We start from the raw sequence: 19,493 nt of genomic DNA on the forward strand, positions 1-19,493 counted from the left end.
TGTTATAGGAGCAAATAATTCAGGGAAGAAAGGATAGGCCTACTAAGTATTTCCATTAAACTTAATATAAATATACATATATACACGGTATATCATCAATTCCTCCCCGTTGTCGGCATCTTGCCTTTCGCAGGGCTTTTTAGGACGATGCATCAGTGTGGTAGTCCCGTCATGTATTGTCCGGCAGGATCTGGCTGGACGAAATCAAATGCAAATCACAAAATATTAGAGAAACTTAGTTGTTTTGGATTCGTTAGTAGTAGTTGTGGTAGGAGTATGGAGTAAGCTTGCCAGCTAATATGCTAACCTAGCTTTGTTTACTTTGGTAGCTAACAGGATATGAACGCTAGCTCGGAGGAACGGCAACTATAATGTAGAGTAATAAAACTACTATGAACAAAAGCTAGTGGTTCATATTAGGTTAGCAATAACGTGTTTATAATTGCAATCTTATACGGGTATTCTGCTACGTTCGGTCATACAATGTTTCTATATAATCAACACATTAACCTTGCCAGCTAATATGCTAACCTAGCTTTCTTGTTTACCTTGATAGCAAACACGATATGAACGTTAGCTCGGAGGAACGGCAACTATAATGGAGTGTAATAAAACTACTATGAACAAAAGCTAGTGGTTCATATTAGGCTAGCAATAACGTGTTTATAATTGCAATCTTATTCGGGTAGTCTGCTACGTTCGGTCATACAATGTTTCCCGCTAGCATGTATAGCTAGCCTCGATAGCTATACATGCTATCAGCGTCGGAGGAAAGCTAACTGTAATGTACAGTCCTTTGGGGGTCTGTGAGCGGACAAAGAGAGGGGATTTCCCCGTTGTCTCTGCTGGAAGTGTGAAATAAACTTAGTTGTTTGATGTTCGTCAGCTTGCCAGCTGGATTGCAATGCTAATCTACGTTTGCTAGTTGTTCAGTTGTTCAATATGCTATACTATACTATGAACAACAGATAGTGGTTCATATTAGGCTATCAAGCACATGTTTACAATTGCAATCTTATATGGGTAGTCTGCTACATTCATTGTAGCTGGCATAAAAAAAATGTTTTTCCGAGCAAACTCATGTCTAGCTCTTAGTAGCCTTGTTGTTTAGCTCGGTAGCATACACGCTACGCCAGCTATAATGTAATTACGTTTCGTGACTGACCGTACGGCAAATCACCCGGAGTATACTGTCTATGAGTATTTCATGTGTGAATGCAGACATTCTCCTGCTATGAGATACATGTATGTAAGGCCATCTGCTGATATTAGAGTTGATATGGAAACGCTAGCAACTTAGTTAGCACAGTTAGCACTGGCTTAGCAGTCCGAAACATGTTTACACATTTAAACAGTCGTGGTAGATACCTTGTTTGATAAATACACAAATAACAATGCAAACTTACAGGTTGTGTACCCGAATCTTCCCCTGCTCCAAACGGTCCAAACAAACTAGGAATAGCATCGTCCTTCAGTTTCAAATGCTGTGCATATCCGGCCTCAAACTGGGCAATGTTTTGGAAGCTTTCGTCTGTGAAATGCCGGCTCTTCGAACCTCTGAAGGAACAGTGTTAAAAATAAATTTCAACCACTGACTTCGTCGTGGTTCTTCCGTCGGTAGGACAAACAGCTCAGATTTCTCCTCACATTTCAGGAAACAGGTCCTTGGCATTGGCATGACTGGATCGATTGTGAACTGAACCAGAGCTTCCAACAGTAAATGTTAGGCTGGCAGAGGGTGCGGCCAGCGCCGCTGGGTGTGGCCATAGCTCTTCGGGATTGGTCCATTTCGTTCCGGGTACCGCATGACATCATGCCGTACCCGGAACTAAATGGAAGACTCAAATGGGCAGTGACGTATCTCCAACGAGGCGTTTTGGGGAGGTATTTTCTGTGTTAGAGTTTTACTCGCTACAGGGTGTACTTTGAGGGTTTTGACTCTGCACACCGTTTACATGCATAAAAACCTTCATAACACACAAGGGGACGGGTAATAACCGGAAAAGCATGACATGGGAGCTTTAAACAAACTCTATCTTTATCAACATAAGTGGACAATATGTTTAATGTTTTTGTCATACTGATTTTCTGATGTATACGTTAACCACTGACTGTTGATGAACCATTTCATTGTGGATTGAGGGCTCCAAGTTTCCATATACAGATATAGGGTGATTTGATGTATTGTTCTTTATTTGTAAATGTTTTGTATCATTGCTATCCTGTTAATGAGCGCTCTTTTACATAAATATACCTGTTATCTGATTGTTTTTGCTTCTGTAACTGTAAGGGAACACATTTGCCTATTTTGTATCCTGATGACCTAATGCCGTTACATGTGATACGTTAGAATAGAATATCTTTATTGTCATCACACATCAGTGTAACGAAATTCAGTTGGCTTCTCTCACTGCAGTACATAAATAAGAACACATCCATAAAAGCAGTGATAAAGCAGAGATAGTAGCAATAATCAGGGTCATCATTAAATGCACTTTACCAGAATGTTAAAATACATTTTTTAAGATTATTTAATAAAGAAAAGCTACAATTTGATACTTAATAAATATACAAATAAATAACATGATATCTTTGGCTGCAGTCTTTGATGGGAGGTAGTGTGTTTATGTGTGCATGTTCAAAGTTATAGTGGGTTTTGTGGTTGGACAGGGATGGGAGTGATGGAGGCCACAGCTCTGGGAAAGAAGCTGTTCTTCAGTCTGTTGGTGCGTGATTTTATTGACCTGAACCATCTGCCGGACGGCAGCGGTTCGAACAGTGAGTGGCCGGGGTGTGTGATGTCTCTGATGATACTGCTGGCTTTCTTCTGCAGTCGACTTTTGTAGATGTTGCCAACCTTGGCAACATCTACAAAAGTGGAGTTTTTGTGGAAAAGTTGTGGAAAAAAAAGTTTTTGTGGAAGCCTGGCCTGTCTCAGTTTCCTCAGGAAAAACAGTCTCTGCTGTGCCTTTTTCACCAGGTTTGAGGTCCAAGTTAAATGATTGGAGATGTTGACTCCAAGGAACCGTAGGTCCTCCACGCTCTCCACTGCTTCTCTGTGGAGGGGAGATGGACTTCCTTTTTTGTCCTCCTGAAATCAACAATGAGCTCCTTAGTTTTGGTTTGAGTTACTCCCTAAGCCTGATTTCACCCACCTGTAACCGATTCGCTAATAATCACAAATGTTCATTTCTTTGACCCCTTGACTCGACAACTTTCTTGTTTAATAATCGTTACATCTCCTCAGGACCAAGTTCCCGTGTCCTGCCTTTCACCTGCTGATCACCCACTGCTCATTTAAGGTGGACTGACCTTTACAATGGACCAGCTAGTCTTAGTGTCTTAATGCAAACGTTTTGTAAAGTGATGCTAGACCAAAAATGTGCTGTTGGATTGTGTGCAGGATGTGGTCTGTACTCAAAGATTCTTTATGAAATGAGAGTTTAACTCTTTTTTTGTTGTCCAAACGACGCCAACAGAGCGATACGTCTTCTTTCCAGCAGGTGGCATACATGTTAAATTATCCAGTTCAACTGTCATCCACATATTAATGATTCAAAACAGCAATGTGTAAGATATGGCTAGTAATTGACTATTTCAACAGAATGTGAAGAGGTTACAGTCTTGAGGCCATGTCCAATATGTTCATGTTTTGTTTGATTAAATCTACTGAAATGATTATTCAATGACTAAATTATTCTTAATTACTGTCATTACATCATGGGTTTGCATTGCAATATTAGAACGCATAAAACCCAACTTTATGTCTTCTAAGTTGCGGGTGTTCATTGTTTAGAAGTCCGCTGTGTTTCATCCAAGCTTCCACTTCGTGCTCCGATAATGCTGAAAGTATCTGTTCTATTTCGTATAACGGCCCGTCCACACAGCGGCTTTGGAAAAAGCTTGCCGGCGGGCGTGTCTGAAGCTCGACCAACAACCAATCACATGAATCTCCCGCCCCTGACACACAAGCAGCAGTTTGATTGGCTAGAGCTTGTACCGGCATATGATTTGATTGGCTGATGCTTCCACCGAAAGCTTCAGAAGCTTCAAAAGTTGAACATTGCTCAACTTTTGCAGCCTGAAACGCCAGGAAAGCTCCGCTCTGCTTCCCACAATGCAGTTCGGCGAAAAGTGACGTCACCCCATTCAAAGTGAATGGGCAGAAGCTTCCAAAGCCGCTGTGTGGACGGGCCGTAAGGCTTCGCCCTCTAAGGCTATCACTATTGGGTAATCCCACTGTGCATGCGCAGCACTGACAGACTTAATCCACGCCCACCTATGCCGTGGGCCCCACCTACGGCCTCACTTCCGTATAAATAGGAAGTAGGCCCGGCAATCTGCTCCCACTTTTCTTCAGCACTCCGTAGTAGCAGAAGCACTGGGATGACATGTCCGGGGTGTTCTCCAAGGCACAGAGGGTCAAGAGAGACCCGATCTGGCCACGCTTCCCACCCATTAGGAAGTACCAGGAGGGGGCGCGGGGAACCCCAGGACACTGAGGGCTCCGATATCCACATACGCTCCCCTCACGAGGGTGGAGGGATTTACGGATAGGGGTTTTCCGACCGTGCCTCCTCTGGAGCCGAGCCTCACGACGTTCTTTGGAGTTAAGCAGGCCAGCACGGTTGGCAATCCCCAAAATAAACTAATTTGCAGACCCTATCGCTCCGTAGTCTTTCAAGGAGGAGAAATGCCAGCGACATTTACATTGTACAACTTATTTCACTGTTATACACTTTGGTCAGCAGCCGTTAACTTATAGCCCTTTCTTTCTCAACTTCACTCTAGTTACTGCTGTCTGTCTTTTTAAAGCAGTGTTGTCAAAGTATCATATAATCATTCATCATCATATGTCTTGTACTCTGATTGCATTTTGCTCTATTAAATTGCATTTTTAGTTATATTTCTTTAACAGATATAAATATATATATATATATATATATATATATATATATATGAGTTTAGGTTTTACATTTCAGAGGGCAAAAGGTGGATTTGCAAATGGCTAAGGACTGGGAGGTTTTATGGTGTGGTGGTGGGAATGTTTAGATAGGTGCAGACCCTCTTTATCCTCTGAGGTTGAAGTTGCTCTGTTCCTGCATTTTAGATCGTATTTTACTTTCTTTATTACTTTGTTAAATACAACAAAAGACAAACTTTCTGCATGACTCATTTATCAGTTTCTCTGAAGGGAATTAGAATTTCTACCACAAGCAGCAAAGCTGATAATTGACAATGTTTCAACATCAGGTATAAACTCAAAACCTCAGGAATTCCTCTCAGGGAGATTTTTTAAGAAGCCCTCTTATGCTTTTAGGGTTTTTCCCTTTCCTGTAGTGTTCTATAGGTTTCTGTGCATGTAAATGGTCTGCAGAGGCTAACATCCATGTGGTCCTTCTCTTTGAATAACTAACAAGCAGCTAATAGCCACATGCTTCAGTCATTTAAGTGACTGGTAGATCAGAGGGATCAGAGGCTATGATTACATATATTCTGATGGATTAGGCTTTTCAAATAATATAATTGAGTTGTGGTCATGTGTTGTTTATGGGCCACAGAGTTATAGCAGGACATTTATTCAAACTGTACAAATATCTACATGTTTAACACTTTAAGGATAGTATTTAACTTTTAAAGCAAGCCGTGAACTTTCGTGTCAGCTTTTTACATCCAGTATGCATACCGTATTCTCTACTACATTTTGTTAAAACCTTGTTTGTTCTTACAGACATGTCTGCTGCCAGCTGTCTGCTGACTGAAGATCAGTTTCTGTGCTCCATCTGTCTGGATGTGTTCACTGATCCAGTCAGCACACCATGTGGACACAACTTCTGTAAAGCCTGCATCTCTGAACACTGGGATAGAAATGTCCCGAGTAAGTGTCCCAACTGCAAAGAGGTGTTCAACATAAAGCCTGAACTGCGGGTCAACACTTTCATCTCTGAGATGGCTGCTCAGTTCAGACAGTCAGCTCAACAGAAAGCCAGCAGCAGCAGCTCAGAGCAACACGTTGTCAAACCAGGAGAAGTACCCTGTGACGTCTGCACTGGAACCAGACTGAAGGCCCTGAAGTCCTGCCTGGTGTGTCTGGAGTCCTACTGTGAGACTCACCTGGAGCCTCACCTGACAAGGCCAGGCCTGAAGAAACATCAGCTGATCGACCCTGTGGAGAACCTGGAAGGCAGGATGTGTGTGAAGCACGATAAACTGCTGGAGCTGTTCTGTAAGACCGACCAGGTGTGTGTCTGCATGCTCTGCACTGTTTCAGAGCACAAGACACATGATGTTGTTCCTCTGAAAGAAGGATATGAAGGGAAGAAGGCTGAGCTGGGGAAGACAGAGGCTGAAATTCAGCTGATGATCCAGAAGAGACGACTGAAGATTCAGGAGATGAATCGCTCAGTGGAGCTCAGTAAGGAAGGAGCAGACAGAGAGATAGCAGATGGTGTTCAGGTCTTCACCGCTCTGAAGGAGTCTGTTGAGAGAAGCCAGGCCGAGCTCATCGACACCATCAAAGAGAAGCAGAGGGAGAAAGAGGAACAGGCTGAAGGCTTCATCAAAGAGCTGGAACAGGAAATCTCTGAGCTGAAGAAGAGAAGCTCTGAGGTGGAGCAGCTGTCACGCTCTGAAGACCAGCTCCACCTCCTCCAAAGCTTCACGTCCCTGAACGCTGCTCCACCCACCAAGAACTGGACAGAAGTCAGGGTCCGTCCTTCATATGAGGGGACTGTGAGGAGAGCTGTGACTCAGCTGGAGGAGACGCTCAGTAAACAGATGAAGAAGCTGCTTGAGGTGGAGCTGAAGAGGGTCCAGCAGTATGAGGTGGAGGTGACTCTTGATCCTGATACAGCACATCCCAAACTCATCCTGTCTGATGATGGAAAACAAGTTACACATGGTGATGTGAGCAAGAATCTCCCAGACAATCCAGAGAGATTTGATTCTTGTGCTAGTGTTTTAGCAAAGCAGAGTTTCTCTTCAGGAAGATTTTATTATGAGGTTCAGGTTAAAGGGAAGACTGGGTGGTATTTAGGAGTGGCCAGAGAGTCGATCAACAGGAAGGGACAGATCACACTGTCTCCTCAGAAAGGTTACTGGGTGATAGTGTTGAGGAATGGAAATAAGTACTCAGCTTGTGCTGGTCATGCAGTCTGTCTCTCTCTGAAGTCTCTTCCTGAGAAGGTGGGGGTGTTTGTGGATTATGAGGAGGGTCTGGTCTCCTTTTATGATGTTGATGCTGCAGCTCTGATCTACTCCTTCACTGGCTGCTGCTTCAAAGAGAAACTCTACCCATTATTTAGTACTGGTCTTAACGATGGTGGTAAAAACTCTGCCCCTCTGATCATCTCTCCTGTCAATCACACTGAGTAGAACAACCATTTGATGTTTCACACGGGGTTCGCTATCATTTCATGTGATAAATGTATGTCTTTTGGGGGGATGCCCCCTCTATACATTGTTATACCAGATTTTTATTAAAAGTATATTTTCTTTTCTGTTAATGTTTTTCTTTGATGTGTCACATTGTTACAAACAACATGAAACCAATTAACTGCGATGATTCAAATAATCTCTTAAAATATTTTAAACTGTATCAACTTCCTTCAGGACTGTAAAATCCAACGTACGACATACAAGCGTTTGTACTTTCATGAATGTCTATGTTTCAGAGACAACAGTATTTGTCTTATCCTTGTTTAAATGAATATTTAGCAAAACAGCATTTTTTGAAAAACACAAAAGTTTTTTAATTGTATTCTTTTCTTTTAAGAAATAAAAATACATTCTGATTAAACTTTATTGTATTTATTTGGAATCAAGTAAAAAAAGCAGTTCATGTGTTTATGACAACATCTGATTAAAAACCCCATCAGCTATTCTCAGAGAACTCAAATACCCTTTTAAATCTGAGATGGTAGGTAGTGTATGATCATGTCGCTGTGTATAATAACTGGACAGTCTGCTGAAACAGTTTACAGGAACAAAGGAGCACAATGAGATCTAAGTGTAATTAGTGATAGTATCTAGATTGTCTTTAATGCGTTTTTTGCCTGGTTTTTAGTTCCAAGCTCATTCTGAAATCACAAACTTCATGGAGACCCTATTATGCTTTTTGGGGTTTGCCTTCCCTGCAGTGTGTTGTATAGGTTTTTGTTGCATGTAAATTTGCGCTCCAACACATTGTACGTGATAAGGGGCGGGACATACCTAAGCCGTTGCCAAATCACAACAGAGCCGGCCAGCTAACCAATAAGAGAAGACTGGGAAGAATGAAGAGCTTTTTGAACATTAAAGCATGGAAACATGTCACAGTGGAGCCACCAAATACATATATGAACCTGAAAATGACCATAATATAGGACCCCATTAGGCTGGTTTGATCACAGTAAAGGGTCATTCAAGGCTAGAACCATAGTTAAACAGGTTTAAATGAAAAGAATCTAATAAACAAAATTAGCAGCAGGGTAGCAGTTGTATTATATTATTTATCGTGTGATCTTACAATAAAGGAGGGTTCATGTTGAATTATATTGGGGTTTAACATGAAATAAGACCTTTTTGAACATTAAAGCCTAGAAACACGTCACAGCAGAGGCACTAAATACATATGTGAACCTGAAAATGAGCTTCATATGTCCTTACTGAGCAAAACACCAGAAAATCAGACCCCAGACTCAGAGAGCTCAGGTTCCAGCAGCAGTGGGTTTGTGGAAGAAGCTGTGGATTTGCTGAGCTGCAGCCTGACCCACGATGGGCTCCAGCTCGTGGGGGGCGGCGTTGCAGAGCTGAGAGAACGCACACACACACACACACACACACACACACACACACACACACACACACACACACACACACACACACACACACACACACACACACACACACACACACACACACACACACACACACACACACACACACACACACACACACACACACACACACACACACTCATATCCTTTAAAGCAGGGGTGTCAAACTAAATTTCATCGCGGGCCACATTAGCATTATGCTTACACTCAAAGGGCCGGTTGTAACTATATAAATATAAATATATAATATATATATATATAAAATAATGTATTATATTACACTATTGCCTCTGAATTGTATTATTATCGGATAGGATAATAACTTAGTAATTAACTACCAACTACATCTGAAAGCAGAAGTCCAGGGCAAATAATTGCAAGTCTCTTCAGTGTGCATGTCACAAAACCAGATGCATTGTGGGACATGTAGTTTATGGGCAACCTGCTTCTGTAAAGCGGCATGTAACCGTATAATAAACGTATTATATTCTTTGCAAGCTCTTGCGGGGCCACATAAAATGAAGTCGCGGGCCGGATTTGGCCCCCGGGCCTTGAGTTTGACACCCCTGCTTTAAAGGGTGTCATTAGACAGTACATTCAATATTACAAAAAAAGTATGTATTAAATTGGTTTCTATTATGACTACCCAGTGTTTGGAGTCCCCACAATGTATGATAAGAAGTACTTTATTGATTGAGTATATTAAGAAGTACGATAAGAAGTACTTTATTGATTGAGTATATTAAGAAGTACGATAAGAAGTACTTTATTGATTGAGTATGGAAACAGGTCGCACAATGTTATGGATCCATCAACACACACAGTTACACCGTTTGTGGTCCGATGGGGTGACATTAGCTCCACATCCTTGGAGGGTGGGGTTTTTTAGGGGGGGGGTGGTTTCTCTACTATTGTCGGGCACACATTGTCAAATGGCTCTTACACGCTGCTGAAGTATTTCAAACATGTGCACAGTGAAATGTTTAACTCATTTTAGCAATAATTGTAAAATAAAACAAATACAAAAAGACTGAATGGCCTTAAAATCTTCTATATTTCTTACCAGAGGAAAACCAAGGATTAATGTACTCCCTATTCCCAAAAAATAGATTTTATAATAAAAGTATTCAAAAAATAGTATACCAACTATATATAAAACAAGTTCTACAATGGCACAATTTGTGGACATAAAATACACACTGTTTTCACACACATGTAAATAATATGTACCCATGTGTATATGTTCATTTGAATTAATTTCTTATTTTATAGTTATTTTATCATTTTACATTTTTATCCTTAATCGTATTCATCTGTGTGAATCTCCTGTTTTTCATTCTTACCCTGTTGCTGTTAAACTACTGAGTTTCCCCACGGGGATTAATAAAGGTCCATCTTATTTTATCTTATCTTCTCTTAATATGGACCTGCAGAAGTTGGTCAAACTGTTTATTAATGCATGATGTAAAGGTCTTGTGGAAGTGATATGGTTCCCAAATGGATGTAAATGATTGAAAGTAAAGATGTGCAGTTTAGTTGTGTTTGAGAAGATGATATGAACCCAAAACCAGAGTCTGTAGAAAATGAGAGAGAGCTGAGGCCGCCCTCTTGTGGAGGAACTAACCCACTGCAGCCTGATGCACGCTTTTCATAAATAACTGTTTCATTGAACTTATAATAAAACGAAGTACATGCATACATCGGTGGAATAAACCAGACTTGTTTCCTACGTGTTCAAACTTGAGATTTTCAAAGTCATGAATGAAAATAAAAGTGATGATAATACATCATGTATGTGCACAGTATATGTACATTATCATGTGTTTTCTCAGACACTATTGATATTCAAGTGGTGGAAGGTAATTTAGACCTGCTACTCTCTGATTGAGACACTTTTACTTAATTTACAGACCTCTATTTATCTGCGTTTAGTTATTTTAAAGAGGTGTTTTATTGTAAAACCTCAAAATCACAGAGGCCTATTTGTGACAAAAGTTTTCCATCGTAACTTTTTCTCGTTTAAAACAAAAACATGGTAAACATAATGTCAAACCTCCTCTTGTTACAAAGCTGCGTTAATGTCCTCCCCAGAGAGTGATACACCCTCACTCACAGAGCTACACTGAGAGGAGGAGCACTGAAACAGGAGAGCTTCAACTTCACAGAAGCGAAAGTGAAACTTAGTGTGAGCAGAGCTGCGGTCCAGACAGCGTCTCTGTTTCTCTGAAGAAACAACTGAATCCAGCAGCTTCTTCTCAACAACACAGCAGAACCTCTGCAAACACTGGTGAGTGCACTACAGAGACACAACGACTCACTAAACATGAGACAAAGAACCGGAACAGCAGTTAGCCCAGGCCTGCTAACAGCTAACTAGCCGAAAAAAAATATAGATTTCCTGTATTCTGGTGCATTTTAACAGGTGGTTTGATTCTTTTATGTGGCTATACTAGCATGAGGGAAATGATGGGTACATTTTGTAATTTCATCCAGTAGTAAAGAAAGGAAACATATTTGATTATTAATTCAGAGCTGTCTTTTAATTAATAAAAAGCAGTTTAAATGCCCATTTTTTGTACATTTATATACAACAATAATTATTTGTGAGTGCATTGAGAGATATTGTTGTGGAGAGTCATTTATATATAAATCGCAAAATACATTTGTGAATCCTTCTGTGAGCATTTATTAATATTGAGACTGATCTGACTCCATACGGATGTTAAGTTCACCTAGGAATGGTATCATTGACTTAAATGTTCAAATAAATGTTGCTCTTCTGTCTATATTGGTCATATGATGCCCCTTGACTGAAATGTTTCCTGTTCAATATCCCCACTGATTTCCTTAAAATCCTGGGATGAGAGTCCACATCACAATTTACTCTCAACTGTCATTTCCCTTTCATCACTCACCTCAGCAATGGACCTCTCTCCACTGTCCCTGTATTCTGCCTCTGACTCACGCTCAAGTGCCTAGATGTCAAGAGAGGTGGTGAAGTGATAATTATTTATTGAGCAGTATACTCTTTCACATTGAATCATAACAAGTCATACTGAATGTAAATACAACTGACTCTAAAGTAAGTCCCAGTCTGTGACATTGGACATTTTGAAGACTCAAAGTCCCAAGCAGTAGGTAGAATATTAGCTAGTCTATGTAATGTGCACAGAAAATAAATAGTTAACTGAATACTGGGATGGAAATAGCCTATAAGCACTCAGTAAAACATAAACACACACAAAAAGCTTCTGAATGATAAGAAGTATAATTAAAACATAATACACATTACCATTTTGAGAGAGAGTACCTAAGTTAAAGAACTCAGAAAAGAATCTCTTATCGAACTGAGGCTCCAGTAAAACACACTGACTGCGTCTCTACATGGACATCAGTAAGCCGTTTATGAGTATTATCCCGGTTATGATCATATTGAGGATATGGTGTTTACATGAGCACAGAGAGATCGGGTTATTCATGTTCCCTGTTTACATGATAAATACTAGTAACCTGGCATTTCGATGCCTTTTCTCATCTAAACTATTCAGTATTTGTATCTCTATCATGACATAAAGACGAAACTCCTCTCCAGAAGTGAGACGCCGCCATCACTGTTAACTGATTAACTGCTACCAGCTGATGACTTACTTTCCTCTTCTTTGAAAAAAATGTTCGTATGTCCATGTTGTCTGGGGGAGAAAACATATCGAACCAAGAGATCGTCAGCTTTGATTTTCGCTGTATTAACCATTTCCTGAACATTTGGTGTGTGTGCCTTACCTCCGCTACCGGCATCGCTTCATACAACAGATCAGGGGCCTCATTTATAAAGGGATATACGCTCAAAAAATGGCGTACGCCAGTTTCTACGCAATGTTTGCGATTTATAAAATACTAACTTGACGGGAAAAGGTGCTGTCCTCCACGCAAACTCTAACCCATGCGTATGCACTAAGCACAACAACGGGAGAGACGAGAAACTGCAACACCGTTGGCAGAAGGAAGAATGGAGAGAAATATGTGGAAATAATACCATAAATAAAATGTTACCTCTCATTTATCAAATATGAAGAATTCATTTTCAAACATTGATTAAAGCCAATCTAAAAATGATTAAACAAACGCCTGTTTGAGACTCCTCAGTGCACACAAAAACATAACTTGGAGAAATAAATAAATACGGATATGTTATTTAAAACCACCTCGAATATGTTGTGTTAATGTTATGAAATGTTTTCTCATAAATGATGCGGTAAGCAGGAGGACAGAATTACGTCTAAACTGACGCCGTTTTGCATTTCTATAGGTTGAAGATACGAGCATGGTTTTATATACTATCATGTTTAATCGTGTTTTATGCCGTTTGCCAAGACTTGATAAGTCGCTCGTAAAACACAGGAGGTATGGAAACTAAGAACACCATATGTGGTAAATTGTACAGCTAATATAACACAACACATTAGTTGTATTTCCTTTAACTGGTGGATTATGGATATATAGTTGCTGATCGAAAGCTGGAACACAAACCACCAAATACAACAAAATAATTCAGATCCAGTCGTCATGACTCCACTCCGGAGGGATTCCCCGATCATTTCTTACAGTTTCTCATCAAGGGGGGGTCTCCTGTCCCCGGTACAAACACACTGCCTGAGGAAGGTTATGTGTATTTTTTTTGTCATTAACTTTTTTCGGACCACTTATTTATTTATTTTGGTGACGATCCGACCTCCATGCTGCTACTCTGGTTCAAACTGCATCCACCAAACAATATGATTTATCTCGACCTCCCCACAATAACCAAAATCTGACACGGTGTGAGATGTCTTTTTTAGCTGTTCTGTCGTCATTTCCTGCGATCTTCTTCATGCAGTCAGTCAAAATGAATGAATGAATGGGCGTTTCTTTGACTATTTATAGGCAAATATGGGCGTTACGAGTCGATTGTGATTTATCAAGGGAAACAGGCGTAGGGAGTGCCGTACGCACTTCCCTCGCCGGTACGCAATGTTTTGTGAATCGGAAAATGGCTGACAATTTATGTACCTATTTTTGTGCTTTGTACTACGTAAGCAACCTTCCTACGTCAATCCTACGCAAGGCGTTATAAATGAGGCCCCTGAGCTGTCCAACTATGACAACACTCCTTGAACATGCGCGCGCTATGTGAGAATCTGCCTTGGTAGAAAGTAGCAGTGAAAACATGGTACGGAGTTTCATTGATTTGGGCATTCTCTCAATAAGCAAGTGGAATGGATTTCATTTGATAGTGAAGCACTGACACAGCGCTCTACAAAGTGCGGCGAGTGGATAGACCGATTCACGGACTTTCCGCATAGTAAAAGTGGGGGGGTCTAAACTAATCATTTGAAAAAGTGGGGGGGACTTGTCCCACCCTCATATAATGGCTGCGACGCCCATGATCATATGTCTTGTACTCTGATTGCCTTTTGCTCTGTTAAATTGCATTTTTAGTTATATTTCTTTAACAGATATATATATATATATATGTGTGTTTAGGTTTTACATTTCAGAGGGCAAAAGGTGGATTTGCAAATGGCTAAGGACTGGGAGGTTTTATGGTGTGGTGGTGGGAATGTTTAGATCATGTCTAACAGAATGTATGGGTAGGATTAGTAGACTGGTTTCTTTCTTCTACATAGTGGGAATGTGAGCTGTGTTCGGGGTGCAGACCCTCTTTATCCTCTGAGGATGAAGTTGCTCTGTTCCTGCATTTTAGATCGTATTTTACTTTCTTTATTACTTTGTTAAATATAACAAAAGCTGATAATTTACAATGTTTCAACATCAGGTATAAACTCAAAACCTCAGGAATTCCTCTCAGGGAGATTTTTTAAGAAGCCCACTTGTGCTTTTAGGGTTTTTCCCTTTCCTGTAGTGTTCTATAGGTTTCTGTGCATGTAAATGGTCTGCAGAGGCTAATGGCGTGTTTCCACTACACGGCCTCGCTCGGCCCCGCTCGGTATGGCTGGGCCTCGTTAGGACTGGCTCACTTTATGGCGCATTTCCATTACAGTTTAGGAACTGGGGTAGTATCTATAGTAACGCAGTGTAGGCGGAGCCGTGACGTGATCTTCAGAGAACCCCAGAAAAACAACACAGCCGTTAGCTGTTAGCACTCAGAGCTCACAGCTCCTCATATATGTTCAGAAACTAGACAAAAGTTAAACAAGTACAAACCACAGACTGCCTGTGTCATGGTGAATACAGTCGCTGCTTTATTTATGTCTGTATAGGCCGTTGTTGTGAGTGTGGACGGTCGGAGCATATACTGCGTTAGCTTAGCCAATCTCCATTTAGAACACACGCATTTTAAAAGGTTTTTCGCCTGCCGTCTGTCTGCAGACTTGACAAAGCATTAATTCATGGTTTTTACTAACCGGTATCAGTATGTTGTTACTTCGGCATCATTTTGAAACGTGTATTACAATTAAATCACGGTCAAATATGTTCATCTTGTTGTAGTTGTAGCCCCCTTGCCAGCGATGCTCTCTCTAGTTTAGCATACTCAGCCCGACTCAGCCTCGTTGTCTCTGGCCCTAGACCCGCGATTTTATGAGGCCAGAAAAACTGTGAATTAGGACCCGCCGGCCGGTACTAGGCCAAGTGGAAACGCAACCAAAGACGGGCCGCTGACGTCACAGCCCTCTTAAACCGTGCTCCGCGCTGTAGTGGAAACGCGCCATTACATCCATGTGGTCCTTCTCTTTGAATAACTAACAAGCAGCTAATAGCCACATGCTTCAGTCATTTAAGTGACTGGTAGCAGGCAGGGATCAGAGGCTATGATTACATATATTCTGATGGATTAGGCTTTTCAAATAATGTAATTGAGAGCATTGCGACATGCAGAGTCCGTTTAATGAGTCCATAGACTTTACTGTGACAGAACAAACAGTGGTCATGTGTTGTTTATGGGCCACAGAGTTATAGCAGCACATTTCATCAAACTGTAAAACGGTCTACATGTTTAACACATTAAGGATAGTATTTAACTTTTAAAGCAAGCAGTGAACTTTAGTGTCAGCTTTTTACATCCACTATGCATACCGTATTCTCTACTACATTTTGTTAAAACCTTGTTTGTTCTTACAGACATGTCTGCTGCCAGCAGTCTGCTGACTGAAGATCAGTTTCTGTGCTCCATCTGTCTGGATGTGTTCACTGATCCAGTCAGCACATCATGTGGACACAACTTCTGTAAAGCCTGCATCTCTGAACACTGGGATAGAAATGTCCAGTGTCAGTGTCCCAACTGCAAAGAGGTGTTCAACATAAAGCCTGAGCTGCGGGTCAACACTTTCATCTCTGAGATGGCTGCTCAGTTCAGACAGTCAGCTCAACAGAAAGCCAGCAGCAGCAGCTCAGAGCAACAAGTTGTCAAACCAGGAGAAGTTCCCTGTGACGCCTGCACTGGAACCAGACTGAAGGCCCTGAAGTCCTGCCTGGTGTGTCTGGAGTCCTACTGTGAGACTCACCTGGAGCCTCACCTGACAAGGCCAGGCCTGAAGAAACATCAGCTGATCGACCCTGTAGAGAACCTGGAAGGCAGGATGTGTGTGAAGCACGATAAACTGCTGGAGCTGTTCTGTCAGACCGACCAGGTGTGTGTCTGCATGCTCTGCAGTGTTTCAGACCACAAGACACATGATGTTGTTCCTCTGAAAGAAGGATATGAAGGAAAGAAGGCTGAGCTGGGGAAGACAGAGGCTGAAATTCAGCAGATGATCCAGAAGAGACGACTGAAGATTCAGGAGATGAATCGCTCAGTAAGGAAGGAGCAGACAGAGAGATAGCAGATGGTGTTCAGGTCTTCACCGCTCTGAAGGAGTCTGTTGAGAGAAGCCAGGCCGAGCTCATCGACACCATCAAAGAGAAGCAGAGAGAGACAGAGGAACAGGCTGAAGGCTTCATCAAAGAGCTGGAACAGGAAATCTCTGAGCTGAAGAAGAGAAGCTCTGAGGTGGAGCAGCTCTCACGCTCTGAAGACCAGCTCCACCTCCTCCAAAGCTTCACGTCCCTGAACGCTGCTCCACCCACCAAGAACTGGACAGAAGTCAGGGTCCGTCCTTCATATGAGGGGACTGTGAGGAGAGCTGTGACTCAGCTGGAGGAGACGCTCAGTAAACAGATGAAGAAACTGCTCTCTGAGGTGGAGCTGAAGAGGGTCCAGCAGTATGAGGTGGAGGTGACTCTTGATCCTGATACAGCATATCCCAACCTCATCCTGTCTGATGATGGAAAACAAGTTAAACATGGTGATGTGAGAAAGAATCTCCCAGACAATCCGGAGAGATTTGATTTGTGTTCTTGTGTTTTAGCAAAGCAGAGTTTCTCTTCAGGAAGATTTTATTGCGAGGTTCAGGTTAAAGGAAAGACTAAGTGGTATTTAGGAGTGGCCAGAGAGTCGATCAACAGGAAGGGACAGATCACACCTTCTCCTCAGAATGGTTACTGGACGATAGGGTTGATGAATGGAAATGAGTACATAGCTTGTGCTGATCCTTCAGTCCGTCTCTCTCTGAAGTCTCAGCCTGAGAAGGTGGGGGTGTTTGTGGATTATGAGGAGGGTCTGGTCTCCTTTTATGATGTTGATGCTGCAGCTCTGATCTACTCCTTCACTGGCTGCTGCTTCAAAGAGAAACTCTACCCATTATTTAGTACTGGTCTTAACGATGGTGGTAAAAACTCTGCCCCTCTGATCATCTCTCCTGTCAATCACACCGAGTAGAACAACCATTTGATGTTTCACACGGGGTTCGCTATAATTTCATGTGATAAATGTATGTCTTTTGGGGGGATGCCCCCTCTATACATTGTTATACCAGATTTTTATTAAAAGTATATTTTCTTTTCTGTTAATGTTTTTCTTTGATTCAAATGATCTCTTAAAATCTTTTAAACTGTATCAACTGCCTTCAGGACTGTAAAATCCAACGTAAGACATTCACGCGTTTGTACTTTCATGAATGTCTATGTTTCAGAGACGACAGTATTTGTCTTATCAAAAGACTTTGATATTGCGAGTTGTCCCGTCGAGCACCCGCTGGACCTTATCATCTGCAATATAATGGACGTCGTCACTTCCTCGACCGACCATGGTGTGCTTTTCTTTGCCATTGTTGTAGCTCCTCTGTTAACAAAAATGCTGTTTGTAAAAATGGATTATCTAGCGCGCAGATTGTGACGATTCTCTCCGACCAATCAGCAGCCGAGAGCGTTGACGTCACAAACTCAGCCCGGTTGTCTTTGGCCCTGGCCCCACGATTTTATGAGGCCAGAAAAACTGTGAATTAGGACCCGCCGGCCGGTACTAGGCCAAGTGGAAACGCAACCACAAACGGGCCGCTGACGTCACAGCCCTCTTAAACCGGGCTGCGGGCTGTAGTGGAAACGCGCCATTAAACTACTCAGTTTCCCCACGGGGATTAATAAAGGTCCATCTTATCTTATCTTATCTTATCTTCTCTTAATATGGACCTGCAGAAGTTGGTCAAACTGTTTATTAATGCATGATGTAAAGGTCTTGTGGAAGTGATCGCGTCGTCTGCGTTCGATTAACCCCTTGACTGCCTCACAGTTCTCTGATGTTTTTAATACTTCTCCAATCTGTAAATTAGAGGTGAACTGTGCTTTTAATGCTGATGAGCTTATCTCCATGTTTGACTCGACATGCACATTAATACTGGATTCTGTTGCTCCTTTTACGCTTAGACGCACCAAAGTTCTATCAGAGCCGTGGCTCAATGACTGTACTCGTGCTCTCAGACGCGCTTGCAGGCGTGCAGAGAGAAAATGGAAAAAGGATAAACTCCATGTCTCCCTAGAAATCCTTCGTGCTTGCTTCTCCGACTACCAGACGGCAGTCAAAGCAGCCAAAACAGAGCACATTTCTCTGTTAATCTCCAAAAACAGCCATAAACCTCAGGTTCTTTTTAATGTCCTCAACTCTATCATTAATCCCTGTGATGTTTCTTCTATTGTCCCATCGACTACTCTCTGCGATAAGTTTCTTACATTTTTTATTGAAAAAGTATCTGCTCTTAGGCTAGCCCACACTAGTGCTACCCCAGCTCCGCTGCGGCTGAAACAGGAAGAACCAGAGCTAAATCAGGCTGAGTGTGAAACAAGAGCTATTGAGTCAGTGTTGCGGTGCTGTTGCTTTGGTCTGGATCTGTGAGCTAACCACGCCCCGTCATTTGCATATAAGAAATGGAAATGTGTCATTATGAAATACAAGTCCCCTGAAATAAATAAATGTGTCATTATGAAATACAAGTCTCTTGAAATAAATAAATGTGTCATTATGAAATACAAGTCCCCTGAAATAAATAAATGTGTCATTATGAAATACAAGTCTCTTGAAATAAATAAATGTGTCATTATGAAATAACAGTCTCTTGAAATAAATAAATGTCTCATTATGAAATAAAAGTCTCTTGAAATAAATAAATGTGTCATGAAATAAATAAATGTGTATTTAAATGTACATGTATACATATTTATTGCCTCATTTATTTATTTCAGAATGTATTTCATAGGCATATTTATATATATGTATTTATTTATGTATTTATTTATGTATTTATTTATTTATTTAATTTTGGCTTAAATGGCATTCCATATGTTTCACACTCAGCCTGATTTAGCTCTGGT

The 19,493-nt window shown here is 41.4% G+C and overlaps 1 protein-coding gene and 1 pseudogene across 1 annotated transcript; both read left to right on the forward strand.

The window, feature by feature from the left end:
• Positions 1-5,730: 5,730 nt before the first annotated feature.
• Positions 5,731-7,564, forward strand: LOC117479734 (E3 ubiquitin-protein ligase TRIM21-like). The gene has a single exon (XM_034126826.1). It carries the CDS (start codon positions 5,734-5,736, stop codon positions 7,372-7,374), a length of 1,641 nt encoding a protein of 546 aa, XP_033982717.1. The 5' UTR covers positions 5,731-5,733; the 3' UTR covers positions 7,375-7,564.
• Positions 7,565-10,973: 3,409 nt separating this feature from the next.
• Positions 10,974-17,583, forward strand: LOC117479735 (annotated as a pseudogene).
• The last annotated feature ends 1,910 nt before the right edge of the window (positions 17,584-19,493 follow it).

The sequence above is a fragment of the Trematomus bernacchii genome, unplaced genomic scaffold, assembly GCF_902827165.1.
Source record: "Trematomus bernacchii unplaced genomic scaffold, fTreBer1.1, whole genome shotgun sequence".
In the NCBI taxonomy this organism is placed as follows: domain Eukaryota; kingdom Metazoa; phylum Chordata; class Actinopteri; order Perciformes; family Nototheniidae; genus Trematomus; species Trematomus bernacchii.

Coding starts and splice junctions, on each gene's coding strand:
- LOC117479734 (XM_034126826.1), top strand. CDS start 5,734: ATGTCTGCTGCCAGCTGTCTGCTGACTGAAGATCAGTTTCTGTGCTCC.